The sequence below is a fragment of the Scatophagus argus genome, chromosome 15 (genome assembly GCF_020382885.2).
Source record: "Scatophagus argus isolate fScaArg1 chromosome 15, fScaArg1.pri, whole genome shotgun sequence".
NCBI lineage: Eukaryota > Metazoa > Chordata > Actinopteri > Scatophagidae > Scatophagus > Scatophagus argus.
This window is the reverse complement of record NC_058507.1, coordinates 4,498,646-4,520,581: the sequence shown is the minus strand read 5'-3', so window position 1 is coordinate 4,520,581 and position 21,936 is coordinate 4,498,646. Positions and strand designations below refer to the sequence as shown.

At 43.4% G+C, this 21,936-nt stretch overlaps 2 protein-coding genes across 3 annotated transcripts in view; both read left to right on the top strand.

Moving 5' to 3' along the window:
• The first annotated feature begins 2,679 nt into the window (after nt 1–2,679).
• srsf5a (serine and arginine rich splicing factor 5a) lies at nt 2,680–8,503 on the top strand. The gene is made up of 8 exons (XM_046413052.1): nt 2,680–2,832; nt 3,937–4,071; nt 4,163–4,233; nt 4,525–4,659; nt 4,855–4,924; nt 6,406–6,479; nt 6,561–6,665; nt 7,187–8,503. The coding sequence occupies exons 2-8, from the start codon at nt 3,946–3,948 to the stop codon at nt 7,509–7,511; spliced, it is 906 nt and encodes a 301-aa protein (XP_046269008.1). The 5' UTR covers nt 2,680–2,832; nt 3,937–3,945; the 3' UTR covers nt 7,512–8,503.
• A 1,803-nt stretch (nt 8,504–10,306) lies between these two features.
• pacs2 (phosphofurin acidic cluster sorting protein 2) overlaps nt 10,307–21,936 on the top strand; it is a 52,061-nt gene continuing 40,431 nt past the window's right edge. For both annotated transcript variants that reach the window (XM_046413038.1, XM_046413040.1), the window contains exon 1: nt 10,307–10,725. In XM_046413038.1, coding sequence (XP_046268994.1) covers nt 10,607–10,725 — 119 coding nt within the window. In that variant the 5' untranslated portion in view covers nt 10,307–10,606. The remainder of the gene's footprint in view (nt 10,726–21,936) is intronic.

The following is a 21,936-nucleotide window of genomic DNA, read 5'->3' as shown; positions in this document are numbered from 1 at the left end:
TGAAAGAGGATGTGATTGTTCCTTCAAGTTCAGCCTGAACTCGTAAAAATGTTGCATGTTGAAAATTTGACAAAATATCCAAGTAAACTGAGACACCACACTTCTGACCATATCCACAAGTATTTCTCCCAGCCCACTTTTCCTTTTATAAAAGAAATGATCTAACCTCTAACTTCTTTTAAACACTAAACTGGCTGTTTCCGGCCAGTGTAACCAGTTCATAGACGGTTGTAAACAATCAAGGGCAAATACTGTTCAGTCTAAGTGGTCGCTGTTCATGCAACCTCGGGCAGCCCAGTCGCTATCTGTGAACATCTCAGAGACATAAACACAAAGAAAGCTGCTACACTGACAATTACTGACTTTGTGACCCAGTGCAATTTTTGTCTATGCTTTTATATCCAAATGGTCTTTATATTATAACACTGAGATAACTTCTTGGCCAGGAAATGTATATTTACACCCAGAGAATGTTCTTGGGTGATATTGGTCAACTTTTTTTCACCGTTAAACCAGAAAAGCTATTATTCTCCTTTAAATTACAGTAGTCCTTAAAGCAATAGTTTCTACCTTTTGGGAAAATACATTTGCTCACTGTCTTTCCAAGACTTGACAAGATGACAAGATTGACACCACTGTTACATCTGCCCAGCAAATTAAGCTACAACCAACTACCGGTTGGCTTAGCTTAGCATGAAGACTGGAAACAGAGGGAAACAGCTAGCCTGGCTCTGAAACTACCCGCTTTTTGAAAGCTCAGCATTTAACACATTACACATTTTGTTTGTTTAATTAGTGCAAATACTAAAATGTAAATATTTGATGATTTATGGGGGTTATGGGCTGCACTATTTCTTTGCCCAAACCAGGTGACAGCACCCAGGAAGTTACTGCTCCTTGTGTTGTTTTTGTGTAGGATTAAACAAATGAGATAGCATGTTCATTCGTGAGCTTAAGAGGTGCTTGTAGGCTGATTTTTTTAAACCTTTGGTCAAAGCCAGACTAGCTGTTTCCCCCATTCCAGTCTTTATGCTATGCTAAGCTAAGCTAAGCTAAACAGCCTGAAGCGTCATTCATAACCCACAGGGATGAGAGTGGAATCAGGCCAACAACTGTATTTCCTAAAATGACAAACGGCTCCTTTAAGACTAAATTTTCGTGTTTGATTTATTACGACTGTGAACTGAACTGTGACTTGTTTACAGATACAGAGTCTGTTAATGATTTTTAAAAAGTTATTCATCCTTCTGAGCTTTGGTTTGTTCAAGATGAGCTTCTCATTAAGGGAAAATATGATGTCATGAAGTTTTTAGTAATCATTGTGGTTTTAGCATAATATGCAAATACATAACCTCATTAATGATTCCTCCCCCATCTGATACTGATGATGGCAGCAATTATAATGATGAAAGCCTAATGATGATGATGACAAACATGGTCTCCTTGTAGTTTTACTCATTTTAATTCACGTTGCTTGCTCTTTTCTTTACTGCAAAGGCTCAGTGAACCAGGCCACATGTGAGTTTTCCCATCCCTCCTGCTGTGGTGTGTTTGAGGACAGCTACATTTTCTCAGGAAGGAAATCACATGACTTGTAATCGTGGCAGTCATCACATTTCTGCTGCAACACCTTCCTAAATGGGGTTGGAAGTGCAAATGAATCCTCTGACTTCTTCATGTTCTTAAAGAAAGCTAAATTCTTATTTATTTTTGATGTCGTCTTACATTTCATTGAGTGTATTGTGTTCAGCTTTTTGGTAAGTGTTGAGTTGACAGGAGCTGTACAGTGACTTCAGTATTCCGGTCTTTGGCACTTTCTACAGAGCAGACCAGACAGGTATTTTTTTCTATTGTACTGTGTCAAACTTAACCTTGTATTTCCTTTTCCTAACCCAGGACTATTTCAAGAGCGATGATATAGTATTAGAATAAAGAGACAAAATAACAGAGAAATGTTTTGCTTCTTCTGTTTTGGCCTAAAATATTGATAAGGGTGGGGAGTTAAATGATATACTGTATATATATGTATACTATCACTGTCAACCATGAGAGATTTTGCCATGGTAAAACATATCATTGTGTATTAGACTTTTGTGGGTTGTCTTATGATTTATAGTAACAATATGATGAAGTCAGCTGTATGTACATTAGCAATTTCTAAATTCTACAGCTAATCATACATGTATCATTGTTAGGGTATGTGTTGGCCAATAAATAACAAGAAGTTACAGTTGAAAATGCTGTGATAATAGTATTAGAAATTTTATCTGTATCAAAATGTCCCTCTCGATAGGCCCAGAGTTATCTGGGTTACAAGTTTTCAAAAAGCAGATTTATTGTAGCCTTATCAAGGATTTTATGTTTTATGTATCATCATAATGTATTATAATCTATTCTTTAAATTTCAAATATCAATATGGGTGTCTGCTTCAGAAACCCAGTTTCAGTCCAGCTAAATGCCTACCACGGTTGCCAAATCCGCGTTTAATCCCCTCTTTGAGGATTTGCTGATTTCTTCGGAATTAGATGCTATATAGTACGTTTCATGTGAAGACGTTGCTGTTTATTTTGTTATGTTAAGTTGATCAAAGCGATGTCGTACTTATTTGAACGACAACAGGTCAAAGTCGACAACTTTAACCAGCTGAACTGCGGCGGTTAATGACCAACCCCAAACTGGCAACGTCACGGCAGCAGCATTTCCTGTTACTCGTTGGACTCTCGCTCGCCATTTTGATATAGTCGAGTAAGACTGGAGCGACACAGTTGAAGCTGCAGCCACCCATCGACGTGATCAACGACATCGAAGATTCTTTCAGGACAAAACATCATGTGAGAACTGGATTTGATTATCTCATAATTGTAGTGACTCCACGGTTTTAAACAACAGCTAAACGCGAGGCTCGCGTCTTCTAGATTGGGAATTTTATCTTTGTCGCTAACGGCGCGTAGTTAGCTCGCCTTAGCTAACATTAGCCGAAGTCGACCTCAAGGCGAGCTGCAGCCATGATGGATTCACCAAGAAAAAACTATTAAATCCGAGCAAAGACAGCCATCTTGCTCTTCATAGTAAAAATGTGAATCGGGACGCTGTTTGCCCCTTTATTCAGATTTAACTGCTTTACGCGTGAATTTAAATCGTGAAAGTAAAATATAAACCTGTTTGCCGTGCTGGCCACAGCGTGTCCTTATTGTGTCTAATGCTAACTAGCAAGCTAAAGTTGGGCCTAAGTGGTTTACTGGTGGTTTCAGTGTAGATAACTCAATTCCTAACGACGGAGGCAGCAGAGATAATAACGTACTACGGTATATGGTCAGTACCTAATACTGTGTGTGGTGCCGTTAAGTTGCATCAAGCAATTTTGAGATTCCCTTTTAATACGCTGTTCTTCATATTTATAGCAATAAGGTAGAACGAAGTATTACCTCGTAAGACAAAGTAAGAGAATACAACAGCACCTCAAAACCAAAAATTACTATTCACAAACTACATGCTGCGTCTGATGAAACTAAACGCCTGCACTGAAACTGGTTCGACCAGAGCCGGATTATCATGTGGTTTCTGCCTAGTCCATGTGAACGGTTTCAGAGTCGCTTTCACTATAGACTTGGCTCTGTGTGACATTATTCTGATCTTTTCACAAATAGTAAAAATTTAAAAGGTTCACAAATCAGTAACCGACAGGAATAGATCAAACCAGACGTAAAATTAGATTTGAGATTCTTCAGAGGTCACACAGATTCTGCCATCTTGACTATTTTTCTCCTCAGTAACAGACCTGTTACTGATTAAGCTTGGGATACCACTGTGCATACTACAAATGTCTAAAATTAACCAAGGGAGGTCCACAGAGTGACCTTCATAAATCAAATATTAAGCTATTTTACTCCATTTTGGATTTAATGTTTACCAAGTCTGATGTTTTCCCTTTGCAGCTGGTAACAATGAGTGGTTGTCGTGTCTTCATTGGCCACTTGAGCCCACACGCCAGAGAGAGAGACGTGGAGAAGTTTTTCAAGGGATATGGACGGATTCGGGAAATCAACTTGAAGAATGGATTTGGTTTTGTGGTGAGTGTGACTGACCACTTTGTGTAAACTGTTTGTTCTGATCCTGTCCTGTTTTATTTGAAAAATAACCTTTTGCTTCCTCTTTGCTCAGGAATTTGATGACCACAGAGATGCAGACGATGCTGTATACGAGTTGAATGGCAAAGAATTGTGCAGTGAAAGGTAAGGATCCAACACATCCTTTGTTCAGAGCCCCTTCCTCTGACATGTTCACACGTGCAGCATTTTGCTCTGTTTCCTGTAAAGCACAATGGTGTTGATGCATTTAATAGTGTACACTGCCCTGTAAAAGCGTAACATTTAATCCAGTAAATGCTTTATTTTAAGTCAGTTCAGACAGATTTCTGAATAATTGCACAACTGTCTGTCATGTTTCAATCAATAATGTATGTTTCCTCCACCGTAGACAGATTTGTAACATTTAAGTTGTTGGTGCCTTGCTCTCCATTTCAGGGTTACAATCGAGCACGCTCGTTCCAGAAGAGGAAGAGGTGGCGGTCCTGGAATGGGCCGTTTCGGAGGCGGTGGCGGCGGCGGTGGTGGTGGTGGCGGCGGTGGCTATCGCCCATCTCGCAGCAGTGGATCCAGGTACGTTTGCTTTACAGTGGCTAAATATAGTTTTTAGGCAATTAGACAGTAAGCACACCAGTAGTGAACACGACAGCCCATAGTTAATACAGAGGGCTGTCCAGATGCATTTATAGTCTCCATAGTGGAACATTTGTCCTCCCCTTTTTGCAAAGAAAATGTTGTATTAAAGTCTGTTTTTCGATGACCGGACAGGTATGGCCCTCCTGTGCGCACTGAACATAGACTCATTGTGGAGAACCTGTCCTCACGGATTAGCTGGCAGGTAAGCAATCACTAAACTTTCTTATGTATCTCACAACACAGGCTTTATAAAACACCCCCCCCCCCAAAAAAAAAACAGTCATCTAATCCTGTTGGCACATGTATTTTAAATTAAGCAGCATTCATTTGATCTGGCCAAGACAATTTGTCTCTAGTTAGATTACATTAAAAATACTCAATACTTAATTGGCCAATCCCATAGAAATCCCCCAGGTTTTTTTTCTTTAAACTTTAGCTCCATCTACTTTTTTTCCAGACAAAAATACAGTACAGCTGCTGATGGGCATTCTAACCGAAACAATTAACTGTTCTTTAACAGCTGCTCTGATATGGTTTCCTTTATATCAGAGGTGAATGCACAGCCTCCACGGAGGTGTCAGAAGTCTTCAGCGCCCTCTCCTGGTTGTGTTTTTCTGAATAGTGTCCATTTGGTGCCTCTCCTTACACGCAGTTGCCGCCGGTCTAAAGTCTTGGCTGGGCCCCGTAGCGGGTGAAAGTGGTCTAGCGCAGGATACAGTAGCCTTAGGAGGTCCGTAGCCACAGTCTGGAGGTTCTGTGGGCTGGCATCCCCGACTGCTGTAACCCCCCTCAAATCCACGGTTCCTACACTCTCCCGTTTGGGTCTTTTTCTCTTGCTGATGGAACTGGGGGGGGTGTTGAGTCGGGCACACACCCCTCCCCCTACTTGCTCTCTGGTGGTTCCTTACTTGTGGAGGCCGGATGCTGAGTCAAGGCCGAGGTCGTTTCTCAAGGGCTTAACACTGCATTGGTTCCCATTTGCTATTTGGACAAGTGGCTCTATGATAATATCTTCCTGGGTATGGAGCGGTAAGTAGCATAAAACTCATGTGATTGGGTTTTCTTTAGGGTCGGGTGGTAAAGGGGTGTAGAGTTGCAGTCTCAAATGGGAAGGGGGCTGTTTTAATATGTAAACACTTGACGACTTTTGAGCCAGATAATTTTCTTAAGTCATATGAAAAGAAACTCTGGATCAAATTTTTGTCCACTTACCTGTTGTCATCCAACCACCAGTAAATGTACAGGGTCATTTCACATACTCAGGCTCAGTTCAGGTTCAACCTCAGATACGTGAAAACCCTTACTGCGGTGTTACCTGTCAGCCGTCTCATTATGGAGTTTAATTTGTCCTTTTCTCAAGAGCTTAAAAAATAAACAAATAACTAAAAAACTACAAGCAAATTCACGAATTCATGGAGCCAATTAATGGGACTTTAAAACTGTTTGAGTAAAGGCAAGACTTGTCCACACAAAGCATTTTCAGTGGCTCTTTTGTCTAACATGTCCACTGACATCGGAGTTTATCACAGAGTGGCTAAAGTCAGCATTAAATAACCCGGAGTTGTCAGTATGTGCTGGTGTCTTGCTGCTTGATCACTTCTCTCCTTACAGGTCAGAAAAGGCTCTCACTGGCACCCCGTGTTGTGCTCTTCGTCACTAATCCTACATTGTGCTTTGAAACAGGACCTGAAAGACCTGATGAGAAAAGCAGGCGAAGTTACCTTTGTGGACGCTCACAGACCCAACAAAAATGAAGGGTGAGTTTGCTTTTCTTGAAGTCGGGCGTCTGAAATGGCCTTCACGGTTTGCGTCTGACTGATGTTTCTGCTTCAACACAGAGTGGTTGAGTTTGCATCTCGCAGTGACATGAAGAACGCCATCTCCAAGCTCGATGGGACAGAGCTGAATGGACGCAAGTTGAAAATCTTTGAGGACAGCAGAAAGTGAGTTGTTGTTGTTGACTTGTGTTAGCATGACACGTTTGCACTTTTGTGGCCTTCAGTAGCAGCACTTTGATTAATGATGTGGAAACATCAGGACACACACGGCAACTCCTCCACGTTAACAGAATTTTGGCTGGTGTGGCAATTGTTAAACATTTTGACAATACTCACAGTTGTTTTCTTGCCAAGAGTTGAATGGGAAAAAAATCAACAGCACTTTAACATCTGTGTGTTGACGTTTGAGTCTGTAGTCACTTAGCTTAGCCTGCAGAATGGAAGCAGAGGGAAACTTGCTCTTCAGACTGAGTCCAGCTCTGGATGAAGTGCTTGCTCTTCAAACAGAATCTTGGGTCATTTGTGCACATCTGTGAATGTCACTCTTTGATTTTTACGTACCCTGTCCTGTCAGTTTCATACTGGTCATGCTATGGCTGTAGTATCCAGTGTTGTTGTGTTGTGTGCAGTGAAACGGCATAATTCTAACAGGATGAAACTTAAAAACGACTTCTTTCTTCCAACAGTCACAGCAAGAGTCGCTCCCGTTCCCGAAGCTACTCGCGCTCCAAGAGTCGTTCCAGGAGCCGCAACCGCTCCAGGAGCCGCTCCAGGTCTGTTAGTCGCACCCCAGAGAGGAGGTCATCAGGAGGGGGCAAGGCAGCCTGCAGATCCCCCTCCAGGTCCAAGTCTCGCTCCAAGTCCCGCTCCAAGTCTCGCTCCAGGTCTCGCTCACGTTCACCTGCTCCCGCTCAGAACAAACAGTCCCGCTCCCGCTCTCGTTCTCGCTCTCGGTCTCGCTCTCGATCCCGCTCACGTTCCCGCTCCGCATCAGCAGACAGCAAGCACTGAGATTGATACACCTGTAGGCTGTGAAATAGACTGACTGATAGTTGCTCACCGCAGGCCTGAATGGTGGCTTGTGATTTTTTTTTTTTTTTTTTTTAATTAATTGATTAAGGGGAGGAAAATGCCTTTTACATGGCTTGTTTTGAAATAAGATCTCCAGTCGTTAATATTATCACATTGGCTTTGATTTCTTCTTTTCTTTTGTAGCGTGGGGGTGCTTCCATGGGGAAAAAATGTCTTTTTTTTTTTTTTTTTTTTTTTGAATTCCCTCTTTTAAACCTTTTTCACATTCTGATGAAATACCGCGTGACTTAAACCATTTTGATCGTGACGATACCTGTCGTAGCTGTCCGCCATGTTCTGATTCCATCCACTCCCCTCTGCTTTGCCTGAGCGTTCAGAGTGGCTCAAGGTTCGAATACATTTTTGTTTGTGTAATGCGAGCTCCTTTGCATTCCCGTGAAACTGTGATTCTGCTTCTGACGAGGCATCTTAACGGGTGCCTCTGCTCCTGTTGCGTTTACTGCCCGCCCCCTCCGATATGTGAATGGAAAAATGCAAACATCTCAGATGGTGGTTTATTTCAGCTTTCTTGTGTAACGATATTGGAATCTGGCATCAATTTTGACTGGCCTTTTGTTTTTTGCTTTTTAAAACAAAACAAAAAAAACTGCTGTGTCAGGACCTTTTTTTTTCTCTTGTTGGTGATTTATTTTCATTGCATTTATGTTCTCCAACGTTGGCCTGTTGTTTGTTGTGGATCTTAGTACAAGTGTGTCTATTTCAAACAGAAGAAATGTCTCTGAATAAGTTTATTAATTTGTTACTAATAAAACACTCACTGCATAATGTCATTCAATGTTTTAGTGAAGTCCAGAAAAACATGAATTTTTTTTTTTTTTTTTAAATACTTTGTGAATGTGGTTTGAGAGACCCTCATACATTTTGAATAAAATCTACAGTTTAACAAAATAAAACTTTCCCAAACTGTTAAATTTGTCAGCCAGAGTCATTCTCTCCAGCAACAGCAGCAATAAGCTTCTTGACAAATATTCAGTTACTCAGCTTAAATAATGCAGCTCGGAGTGGGAAGAACTGATGTTCGGTTCAGATTGTAGATTATGTCGGCAGGAACTGAATGCAAATCCTGGGCAGGAAGTCCTGCCAAAACTTCAGCCAGTCAACTGATAACATGCCATCCAAAAATAAAAGATACACAGAAAAAAGTTTAGATTTTTTTATTTATATTTTCTATATATAAAGAAATGAACTGATAAATGAAAATGCTTATTTTTCTTTTGTCTTTATATCCACATTTTTCTTAACTCCTGTTGATCCATAATGATAATGGTGCCCCAGTACTGCTCTAATAATGACACATCGACTGTCCATCCAAACAGTGCGAGGCAGGATATGAAAAGTGCTGTGTAGAGCTGACACGGTTTATCAGGCACTGGTGGATGATCCGGATGTTAATCGACTAGTGAGCTCTTTGATGAACGTTTTACACACTCAGGATGTCTTCTTCTTCATTTTTAATTTAATGACTTTGTTTGAGACGGTCCCATTGTGTTAGAAAGAGAACATTTAAGTTGTATATGCTTCCAGGTGAGCTTCCAGGTTGGGTGATAAAACAATATTTGTAGACTATCTGTGGATTAAAATGATGACAGCGTATCCACTCATGCATAATAGTCCTCAGAGTGCTCACCGGACAGTCCCTGAAGACCTTGATGGTGAAAAGCTACAGTCAGTCATGTTTGTTGTCATGTTTATTGGCGAGCTCCTTCCCAAACATGGCTGAACTCAAGTTACTTCATGATGTGAAACTGTGTCGTAGAGGACTTCAACCACACGGTGGCAGCATCTGCTAGATGGAGGTCAGGGCCAATACATGGAGGTGCATCATGATTATTGTGTTATGATAAATATGAATACAGTCATATTTGGAAAACTGTTCATGTGGTTTGGCCTGTGATGTGCTCAGCAGTCTGCATCAGCAGGGCAGGTGTGGGAGCAGGTATGAAGGTAAAAACACGTCAAATATGGTCCCCTAATTACAGTCAAAACAAAAACACACACTTACATAATAAAAGGGATTAAACTTCTGCACCTCTTTGGGGATTTTACCTTTTCCGCGCAGCACTGTGACATGTACAGGTGGATTAGTTGGCAGCAGGGCTCCGGTGTTTGACAATTTGGGAATCGATCTGAACACACGCTGCTTGAGTCCGCGGATCCGCCCAGACCTGCACAGGCTGCACCTGCCAACGAAGTCGGCAAAAACGCAGCGCAGCGAGACCTTCAGTGACGTTTTTCCTGTAAGAAAGTATGGGGGGTGATTAATGCCAGAAAGCGTCCAGCAGAGGAGCACCAAGCGTTTCCCAAATGAGGCTTTGAACTGAAATGCTCAGACATTTTGGGTCAGGATGATGTGTGTTCAAGTGTTTATTTTGGACCGTCAATAAACTCCCGCTTTAAAACAAATGTAGACCCAGCTTTAAAAAATGTATTGCTTGTGTATGTCGCAATTTCATATTATTATTATTTCACGTGATTGATTATTTCACTTGAGCACTTTATTGTTGGGCCTTCTCTCAATGAGTATACATGTTAATATAAATGAATTAAAGGCGGGTTATTTTTGATGAGCTTGTCACATGAAGAAACTAATGAAACGAAGCTAATTTTACTTTAACCTAGATTTGTTTTTCTTTTTTATACCCCTTCAAAACCAGCAGGAAGCTGGCCTTTCCTGACTTTCCTCCCCTCGCCTGGGTGGCACTAATCACCCCTCATACACTCGGAGCAGCGTGGTAGGCACAACAAGCTCAGCGGTCGGTCCCTTCACTCCTGCGCCCCACTGCAGTTCCTCCGCGGCACAGAAGGACCACACCGACCTGCCTGGGCCCGGCAAGGACGGAGAAATGAGCTCGTCCTCCGGCGTTCACATCGCACTAATGTGAGCGTGTGACGGCTTTTCCTCACGGACACACACACACACGCACGCACGCACTCGCGCGCAGAAGACCTGCGCTGGTCTTGCTGTTTACAAACCCCCAGCTCGGTGTCGGACAGTCCCACCCGCAGCACGGACCATGGCGGAGAGAAGTGGCCGGCTGAGTTTCCCCGGCAGCGGGGCTCTCAACCGACCGGTGCCCATGAACCTGTTTGCAACCTGGGAGATAGATGGATCCTCCCCGAACTGCATCCCGAGGTAAGACGCCGCATGCACGGCAAAGCCTTTCCTTGTGTCCCCTTTAAACTTTAAAGCCAGCCACCACCACCACCACCCCCCAACTGCAGCAGACGCGCAGGCTGTCGGTCCCCTCGGCGCTAACGTTACAGCTGCACAGTGGATCACCTCCAGCTCGCTGTATCATCATGCCAGGTAGATGCCCATGCAGGCCCTGCGGCGGCGCAACCTCCGGCTCATTCAGCCCGTCCGCACTGTTTTGATTTAGTGGTAAATGAAAGGGCGGGTGTGCTACTGTACGGCTCCTGGTTGGAGAGCACCGTTTGGCAGGCAGCCACCAGCACCGGCCTCAGTGCGGGGTTGAATTAGACCACAATCAAGGTGTTTATTCCGCTGGTGTGCTTTAGGTTGGGAGGGCCTGGCTGCTCACAATCATCCACTCAGCTGTCGAGGTAGAAAACCAGCTTCATGCCAGATCACGGTGCCAGGCTGCGCCATGGAGGTTTGGCTCACGCTGAAAGCCACGAAACTCTGATTTAGATTTATGTGATCAGACTGCTTCTGTTTTGTCAAAACAATCCCCAAACTCCACATCCACAACAGCGCGGGACTTCAGCAGTGACACAGAGCTGGGTTTGTTATTCCAGGAGCTGTTAGGATTTGACTGTTTCCGTCAGAGATGAATGAAGCTATTGATTGTTTTGCCTTTTAAAATGTCAGAATGTAAGAGCTCAAGGTGACATATTACACACCAAAACCCAAAGCTATGAGTTTTGTTTTGTTTTTTTGTTGTTTACAGTGATGATAAACAGAAGAGGGCAAACATCTGAGAAGCTGCAATGATTAAGAGTTTGCAGTATCAGTGGTTTAAATGATTAATCGATTATCAAAGTACAGCTTCTTCTTGCACTTTTAGGAGTTCTTGTCAGTGTTGGAGTGCAAGTTAAGCGTGACAGTTCAAAATATCAAAATGCAAAAATTTGTTTGTCAGTGTCAGTTTGTTAGTGATTTTAATCACATCAAACTTCTGAACTGACCTGCGTGTCAGAAAGACCTGAATTAAAAGCAAGCCAAGACGTTCGTGCAGCATAATGAGGACCTCATTAATAACTCAAGCCATCGCGGAGCTCCAGCGGCTCATGTTGGAGCTGAAACAATCAATTAAACAGTCAGTTAACAGAAAATTAATCAGCAGCCGCTCTGATATCATTTCAGACAAACATTTCCAGGTTCTCAAATGTGATGTTTGCATCTTACGTGAAATATCTGAACACGTAATCTTGAGAATTGGTCAACTTTTGCTGGGGCTTTTCCTGCAGTTTTCTTCATCGGTTAAGTGAGAAAATGACCAGCGGGTTAATCAATAATAGCTCATTGCATTATTTTTCCACATGTGTTTTTGATTCAACTCTGTCATTAAAACACTGACATGAGAGAGTAACCGATCTGGTGTCAGTGTGACACCCAGCCGAGTCACTCTGTGGTTTGGAGTCAGCATCAGGCTTCACCCCCTCCGTCGATGCTGATTTCCAGCAATTTCGCAGCTAAAAGTGACAAAACCTCAGTGACTTTTCAGGAGTTTGTGGCTGAAACTGCACCTGCTGCCAGACTTTGGCCAGCAGCTGTCAGCCTGTGGAGAAGCTGTGATTAATATGGGAGTTGGGAGGAGCGTGTGTGTGTTTTTATTTTTTATTTTCAACAGCTTCTCCTTAGCCTCTCGATATCCTCTTAAGTTAATACCCCCAGTGGGCATTACATTGTGTGGCTTTTAGCTGAAATAAGACTAATTCATTTCCAGGAATAGCAGAGCTGTCATGTTATTCAGCAGATTGGACAAGTAGATTAAAGAAAAAAGGTTCCTTTAGCTGAAACAGTCTGCAGGTCCAGTCCCCGCCGATGTGACCCCGGACGGTGTCGGCGGTCCACCATAAAGAGCCGCTGCACTTAACGTGTTGGTGTCCCGCAGTGCGTTGGTGTAAATGGAGGCTCAGCAGAGTCACTTCTCCTCTTGTGTTAAGTAAGCTGCCACTCAGGATCACTGCAGCCTCTCGATTGACCGCCACCCGTCAGAGTTTGGACAGGAGGAGCTCGGCTTGTTCACCGCCCGTCAGATCGGCTGTCTCACTCGGTGAAATCAGCCTCTCGACGTGGCTGAACAAGCCGACGAGCTGCCAGTCCTTCAAAGGGAGTATGTTTTGGGTTTTGGCTATCAGAAATACAGGATTGAAAATGTTGGATGGAAATGCTTTCGGTATGTTTGTTAGCCTCCCTGAGGACCTCAAAGAGAACATCTGTTTGTTTACAGGAGGCCATCTTTAACTACCGGAGACTCATAGGAGAATCTTTTTGCAGACTTTGGAAAAACAAAACAAAACAAAACATGAAGATTGGACGCAGTCAGCGAAATTTGTTTTTAGGTTTTTCATTCACAGCCAAGTGGACACCCATCAGGAGCAGATCCTCCTCAAACCTGCTGATTCCTTACGTTGTAATGAAAAATGTCACTAAAAACTTAAACGTCGTTGTTGGTTTTAAATCGCTTTCTTGCTGAGAGCTGAGGGAGAAAACCGGTACTTCTCTGACTCCAGTCTTTATGCTAAGCTAAGCTAACCAGGTCCTGGCTTCGCCCTCTTATCTGACCAACAGATACGAGATTGGAAAACAATAAAGAATAGAGCACGTTTCCCACACTGTTTGTGTATAAATGAAGGTTCAACATACACATTTCTCACAACAGGAATAAGAGGAATGATGTGAATGCCTTGCAGACTAGTTTGTTGACAAGTTTGCTGTTAGCTTAGCTCAGCAAACAAGACTGCAAGAGCAGTTTTTTTTAAGTCTGCACTGAAAAGTGAGAAAGACTTAAGCGGCTGGATTGAGGAGTAACTAATGAGTCTGACACGATAAGAAGTCCGGGCCTCCTAACGTGTTCCCATGCGACGATTGTGTGACGATTCATGTTTAGACCTTAACGTCGACACGCTCTGATTCCAATAGGTCATGTCTGTTCCTGGTAACTGCTGGTCTTGCATGGGTCACTGCTGTAACGCTCACAAGGGGCCAGGTGGAAATGATTTTTTGTTTTTTTTAATTTAAGCTCGTAGACTTTGCTCTTCCCCCGATTTTATCAGTTTATCCCATAATTTCTTCATGCCTTCATAAATCACTCTTGCCGTGGCTCGGAGGTCTCTGAAGCCCAAGGCTATTAGACTGCGAGGCTTACAGAAGTGCTGCCTCGGCACTGATCTCACGTTTTAAGAGTCGCTTCAGGACACGTGCTGCTCCACGCTGAGATGCTTAATAATCACCTGTCACAGGTAAGGGAGGGGCCCCTTAATCGCCTGCCTTAGAGGGTGGTTGAGTGATAATTGCCTGTGGTCGAGAAATCCCGATGTCGTGCTTGGGTGCAAAAAATAAAAAAATAAGAACTGGCTGCTGAAATGCAAATGCTGTCATGTATGTGCACCTTTTCATCAGGCAGCAGAGCGAGTTTATGAGGATCTCGTCTGCTGCTGCTCATAACGTTAAGTCAGGATGTGAAGCGCATGAAGGCTGCTTTGAGGGGGTGTCCTTATTATCCACTCTGTGACATCCTCAGCGCCAACGTGAAATGTACTTTCATGCTCCGTCACTTCGCCGTGAGAGGCATTTGAATGAGCGCCTTTTCATCACTCGGGTTGTTTTGAATGCCTCCCAATAATTGCGCACTTGTTCCTAAAGATGGCCGTGTCTGCTGAGTGCCACTCTAGCCTTCTATCCACCGTGTGAAACCAGTCACGCTCGCGATGTTACCACCTAAGCCTCTCGACTCATCGGAGCCGAGGGCAAGAAGCTGCGTTTGCTGTTGGTATTTTTGAAGTGGGCATCGGTTGCATTTCTGCTCATCAGCCCACAGGCGTGAAGCTGAGCGTCTCCGAGACAGAGCTGGGATTGAACCGACCCTCGAATGGCAGCTGGGCCCAGTAGGCTGTCATATTTGGGCCTGTTGGAGGCGAGAGTGCTGAGATGTCGCTTTGAGCAGCAGCGAGACACTTGCTCTTTTGTCCCCTGGCAGCCTGGGATGCTCACACTGCGGGAATTTAGAGTAGGACGAATGAGAGGCAGTTAAAGCCTCTCATTGTTTTATGTTCCCCTCCTTGTTCTTGTTGTCCTGCACTCGGTGCCTGTCCTGTGCCAATGTTTGGGAGTTTAGACAAGACCAAGAGCCACGACAGCAGCTCTGTGAGGCTGCACTTAGTGGCTAAATGCTAGCGACGGCAAACTAAGATTTGCTAATTTGTGCTAAACATAAGGTGCAGGTTGAATATCAATGTTAGTTTAGCATTTGGTCAGAAACCAAATTACTGTACAAATGAAAACTTTGATGATGGAGCCAGAGGAAAAGTTAAGCTAACACCAAAGTTACAAAAAGGCAACACGAATGTCTGTGCCAAATTTCCATGGCAATGCATTTGATCTGGGATATTTTCCTCAAAAGTACAAATCTCAGACTCATGGTGATGCCCGAGGACAAGTCAGGGAATCACCAAAGTCATTTGTATTTATCCTCTGGAAACCAAGAACAGCTGCACCAAATTTCGTTTGTAATTGTTTGTAAATGTCTGTGGGTGCCACCGTGTGTCTCGGCAAGAGGTTTTATAGCAAGCCATCCTGAGATTTTAATTAAAAAAAACACAACCTCATGGTACCGTAACAGGAAACAGGATTCATCCTCTGGGAACCATGAATGTCTGTGCCAAAATTTCAGGGAAATCCATGCAGCAGTTCTTGGCTTTGGTGCTTGTTCTCACATGGATGTGTTTGTCAGGTGAGTCTCCCTGCCACAGTCTTTGAAATGTTAAATCAGAGGGCCTTATGTAAGACATCCAGCCTCCTCCATCTCGCTGAGGCAGCACGTCCTGGAGAACAGGACGCGAAAGAACAGGAACAGTCACCTACACACACACACAAACACATAAACACACATTTGAGATGCTTTGTGACCCTGCAGTCTGATCAATTTAGCCTCCAGCTGACTTTCCTCACGCCTCAGCGCCCAGCGCCATGCCTGAATGCTCACCTTTTCTGTCCTCCCATTATTTCCTCCACAGATAGTATTTAATTTTGAGGAACCAGTGTTGATATTATCTGCTCAGCTATTGTTTGAATTCCCTGCTTTTCTCCACGGCGAGTTCGGGAACATGTAAATAAGCTGCAATATGACAGTCTGCACGTGTTGTGTGTCCGCAAAAACCTGAAATACTGAAAAAAACCTGACAGGCACAAAATGTTTACATTGACTTTGAGTGGTGTACTTCAGCTGACGGCCATGACAGGCACTGATAGGGAGTCGTGGCAGTCTGACAGATACTATAGAGTAGATAAGGTGTAGACGTAAACACCAGATTACTGCAAATATCCTCATTTAACCTGATTATGTCAAGGATGTACTCAGCTGCTTTTTGAGGAACAGCACAGCAGCATAGAAAGAAGTGAGTCTTTTTTGTGTGAGAAAAGGTTGTGAGAACTGATGAAAAATGAAAGACAGGCTTTAAATACCTTTGGGCTCAGGAGCCAAAACTGCATTACTGTGCAGTATTCTTCACGGACGTGCAGCACTGATGTTATATTAGAATTCGCTCCCTGAATTGCATTCGTACCAACCGGAAAATTCAACAAGCACACGTGCCGCCTGACATATGGGATCGAGAATGACATTTCTTTTTACAGTTCAGCTGGACTTGAAAGAAAATGTCAACTCTGATTGAGCAGAGCGAAGCCAACCTTGGCCTATCACAACGTCTCCGTAAAACGTTCAGTCTGCGGGCCCGACGTGTCCTCTTTGGTGGGTCTAAATGGCGTAAACAGACCACAGGGCGACGGCGAGCAGGCTCGGCGGCATCCAGCTGAACCTGACGCATGATAAGAACAGCTTTCCGGGGAGATATCAAACAGTGAGGTTTCATTCATCAGAGGCAGTGGCTCAGAGAGACATAATACCTCAGTGTTTGCTGCCATTATCCACTGCAGCTGATAACTCTCGCTTACGTGGCCCTGAAAGTGCAGTGAGTCGGGAGTCGGTGGAGACCGAGAAACACAGCTAAACTGAGACTGAATATTTGACTTAAATGCTTGTGAATCAGGTGCTCCAACTGTTCTGATCTCATGTTGTTGTCAAAAAAATTAATATATACGCGGTCAAAGTCCACTGTCTGGATGCAAAATATCTTATTAATCCATTATGTGATCAATTAATCACCAACAATTTTCAGAATGTATTTATTTTCCTGTAATTGTGTTCTTAGGTGAGTCCATATGGCTGCTCTTCATGAATGTGATATCTCACAAACACCTCGAGGGGAATTTCTTCAAAAATCAAAGATTCTGGTGCTCAAAACTCTCTGTGACCTCACAAAACACATTTTTAGTGGTGACTCAGGAATTCACCACTAATCATGACCTTCCACGCAAACGTCCAGCAGGATAAAAAGAAGAAGTAAAGACATTTTATATCCGAAAGTTCAAAGATCATCTTCTCTATAACATCGTAATGTTTTCTGTCCGTTATTCAGCAGCAGGACTCAGGAACAGAAGGGCAGACTGTGACCAGGTGTCACATGTGGTCTCGTACTGAACTGGTGGCCCTGATCTCAGGTGTCCACCTCCAAACTGTGTTGTCTTTGCTGCTGGGTTCAACGTGTGTGCGAAGCCTCCAATGTTTTAGGATCTGTGGCTTCTTTGCGGCAACATCCGTATTTGAAGCTTTGTAGTCCACCACAAGCTCATTAGTTTAGATGACACTGAGCTTGAGATACTGATCAGGCACTACATACATATGATATCAGCCTGGACCGACATGGCTGTAAACTGAAGCTTGACTGGTGTGTGGAGGCATACAACCACCAGAAGGTGATTCGAGTTTTCCTTCCAATTTGATTTTTCAGTTTTCCGCCATTTTCCACCTTTCACTTTGGTTCACGGGGTAAATACTTCACTGATTCATCGAATTAGTGAACAAGAAAAGTGAATTAACAAGAGAAATTGTAATTCTTCAGCTCGTTTTATAAAGCACTTCACTTCACTTCACATAAAACTTCACTTTCAAGCTTTTTCCAGAGCTTTCAAATGCATCTCGCTGTCTTCACGATTGAATGTGTTTGCTCAGATGTGCTGGAATTGGCTCAGAAAAACACCCCTGAGATGCAAGATGAAACTTCTGGCAATTAATTCTGGAAAATTACTGCCCAAAACGTCCGGAGTAAACTTCATCGCCCCTCTGTCATTCAGTGTAAAACAGCCGTTATGCACTGCACATTACTTCCATCAACAGTGTGACATCCCGATGTACTGTTCAGTTATGAAATGTCCACCTCATCGATTAACCCAAATCCACAAATCTCATTTCTGCTAATAGATGAATTCCATTTGTGAAGGACGTCATCATGTCAAGCTGTTTTCTGTGGCTGGTGGCCTATTTTCACATGTTGTCCAAATCATTAAAATAGCTCCGCGATGACACGGGGCATCCCGGGACTCGTTTACTTTATCACATGTTCCGGCACTTTTGGAGGTAATGCAGGAAAATGAGGTTAACGGGCTGAAAAGGCAGAGAGATTTGTCAAAACTTTGCGGCAGATGTAGATGAGATTATGTGGAGGCAGCTCACAAACAGTTGAGGCTTAGTGTGGTCAGAAGTGACATTTCTGCTGCCTCATCCGTCTTTGAATCGTCCGTCTCCGAGGTGTCTTTGTAGTCCAGTTGCGTATGCAAGGCGACGCTTTGGAGAGCTGTTTCTCTGTTCGCTTTAAACTTGTTTTATAGCTTCGGTTAATGTTATTTTCCTTCTTTCATAGCTGAAAAAAATGAATTAGGAGAACGTTCGCTGCTGCCTGTTGTTTCAGAAATGCCCCTTTAATCACATAACGTTAATACCACAGGCTTTTTCCTGGATGATTGTCTCTGGTTGAAATTAAATTTTATGCCTCTCTAGTGATACGACTGTTATATCAGCCTCAAATGACTGACATTTTTATATTCACATTTTGCACTGGAGGCAGTCGGTTCTCATTGTTATTCATGGTGACTTTGAGTGCCACATTTTGATTCATTCCCTGACATCTTGATTTGTTTCTTCATTTCAGTATTGATTATTCCAGCATGTGGAAATGTGAATTGCCGCGCTGAGTGGAGTTATTGTTCCTCGTCGTGGTCAAATTGCCAGTGTGGCTGTGTTTTTGATTTGTGTGTCCAGGCACTGAGTTCCAGGGAAATCCTCGTAATACATTAGTCACTGATTTCCATGGCAACTTTGCACTTTGGCAAAACAGCCGGTATTAATACTGTAATATTGTGCACATTTTTCACAAAATGGCAATAAATTTATAGGTTGTTCCCCATCACTCTTGGTGCATTTTGCATGTTCTCCAACAAACACAAGTTTTCATTGTGGTAGGTTTGGTTATCTGCAGGAAGGCCCTTCAGGCTGGACTGTGGGCTTTGCCTCTTGCAGCAGGCGGTGTGAGAAAAGGGAGCTGCTATTTCAGCTCTCCCTTCGCCGCGGCTCGCAGAACCTTTTCTGAATTCGGAGCACGGAGGAGAAATGTAGGTCAGGTTCCTTTTTAGAGAAACTTGCGGCTGGGAGGAGAGCTTAGAAGGTTTAACATATTGTAGTCATTAGGAAAGCTGCTGTGCCACGTCTGGCATCCTGCTCCTGCGTTGCTGAGTCATATGACCTCCTCCATGCTTCCACCGGACTCCTCCCTGATGTATCGGCTGGACAGATGGATGCAGAGAAAATCCTGAGGTTGGCATCGGCAGCTAAAACCTTTCATCTCTGCCCCTGGATGAGTGTAGAAATGAGCATTAATTATCGTTGCCAGTCAGAAATAAGCATCCCTTTACAAGCCTGTAAACATTACCCTTCTGGCCTCCCAGATGCTGAGCAGTGTGGTCCAGCTAATCTGCTGCAGTACAGACACAGAGTGAAGTTGTGGGGATTTCAATCATGTTAACGGGTGACCTTGAATGATTCACCACACGGAGGACGGGCCTCTCATTCAGTCAAGTCTGGTCACTGTGAAGAACTACCCAGTAGCTCCAGTAAGGAGTGATGTTTTGCATCTGAACTTTCTGTACAATAGAGCTTCACTGTCTCTTTAATCCATATTTATTTTAGCAGACAGCAGATATTAAAAGCTTTGGTTACAGCTTAGAGAATAGACAGCTTTGTTTTGCTACATGAAATGGGTTACCGTGAGACGTGTGACCTCGTAAAAGAAATATTCTGCTCCAACCACCGCAAGCTGAGCTGCAGCGGTAAAAATGGTCAGGGACACCGAGTTGGTTGTCCAGTGGTTAACACTCATTCCTGTGGCCATCACTTGCACACCATATAGACAGAAGTATAGGATGGGACTGTTTATCAGGGGTTTGGGCTCGGCCCCTGACTTCCAGTGAAGGGAAATCTTAATGCTTCAGCACACCAAGACATTTTGGACAATGCTATGCTTCCAGCTTTGTGGCAACAGTTTGTTGAAGGCCCTTTTCTATTCCAGCACGACTGTGCCCCAGTGCACAAAGCAAAGCTCCATAAAGACATGGTTGGATGAGTTTGGTGTGGAAGAACTTGACTGGCCCACACAGAGTCCTGACCTCAACCCCATCCAACACCTTTGGGATGAACTGGAACGGAGATTGTGAGCCAGGCCTTTTGGTCCAACATCAGTGTGTGACCTCACAAATGCTCTACTGCATGAATGGGCACAAATTCCCACAGAAACACTCCAACATGTTGTGGAAAGCCTTCACAGAAGAGTGGAAGCTGTTAGAGCTGCAGAGCTGTCTGTGTGTTTAGAATGGGATGATTACTGATGATGATGAGTACTTTTGTCCATATAGTGTAAGTCAAACAGACCAGATCCATCCACCACAATTTTCTCTCCTCTTCACTGTGTTCAAAATGTCTCAGTAAAGTTGAAGAAGATTTTAAAACTGGAAACCTGCGGCTTCACAGTGAACGTGAATCAAAATCATAATATTAACATTAACAACCGCATTGCAGTTTGATCTGCTCCTCCGCTGTCTGCTGACATGTCTGCTCAGAATATTGATACTGCTGAGAAACTGTAACCCAATAAACAGCTTCCAATTATCCGTAACTAAGTTAGCTGTTAGTGTTTGTTGCACACAATATGTTAGCTCACTGTGGGCTGAAAAAAATGACAGCTGCAACCAGCTAACTGTGCTGTCGACCAAAGCCAGCGGGGTGTTTATCAGTATTTCATTATATTCTAGTGCAGTGTTTGGATGGACAGATGGACAGTGGAGGATTGGATTATGCTGCCATGTTAGTTCAGAATATTAAAAAGCTAACCAGTCCTAAACCAACACTATCTGAACATGTTTCAGACTCTCATGTTGCCAAAATGTGGAAATGCACTGCCGTCCATAGCTTTTCTTTGCAGCACTTCTCTTGAAGTGGATTTTAAAACACTTGAGCCATAAAATTCTGACTCACCTCACCGAGACCTTTAATAGACGCAGTCAGATTAAAACAGTTAGAAGTCTGGGTGGCTTTCAGCCACTTCAGTCAATAAACACTTTTATAAATGGACGGAGCGCTGCACATGTCCATTTTTAGTCATCCTATAATGCAAAAACTTGTTGGAGCGGCGAGGAGAGATCCTGCCTGAGGGCTCTTCGGCCGAACAGGATGGAGATCCGTCGGCGCCCATGTGCCCATGTCCACTGTTGTGACTGCGCAGTTCGTTTGCTCTGTGATCAAACAGACTAAAGAGCCGAGGCCAACTTTTTTTTTTTTGTTTTGCAATTAGGAGTCCTTTTAACAAACTCTCAATCTGTTTGAAAACCATTATGTAGGACACTTCAGATCCTGCTGTAATGGGATCTGAAGTGCGGGCTGTTGTTTAATCCGCCTTTAGTCTAATTTTTTTAACTGCGGCACAAAATGAGGGACAGTCAGCTTTGACGTCACGTTGCGATATGTTAACGGGACTGACGAAGATGGAACATTTAATCATGTTCGTTGTCGATTAATATTTCGATTATGCGATTAATTGGTTGATTCGGGAAATGTGTAAAGAGCTCAAAGGTGTTCAGTTTCTTATTACTGCCCAAAGATAAGCAACAAATCAAAAATGAAAGCAAAATGTCATTTTTTCAAAAGAATTGATCAGCCAGTTACCAAAGTAGTTGCTTAACTCAACCCCATTTTGTAATTATTGTGTTTTGGAA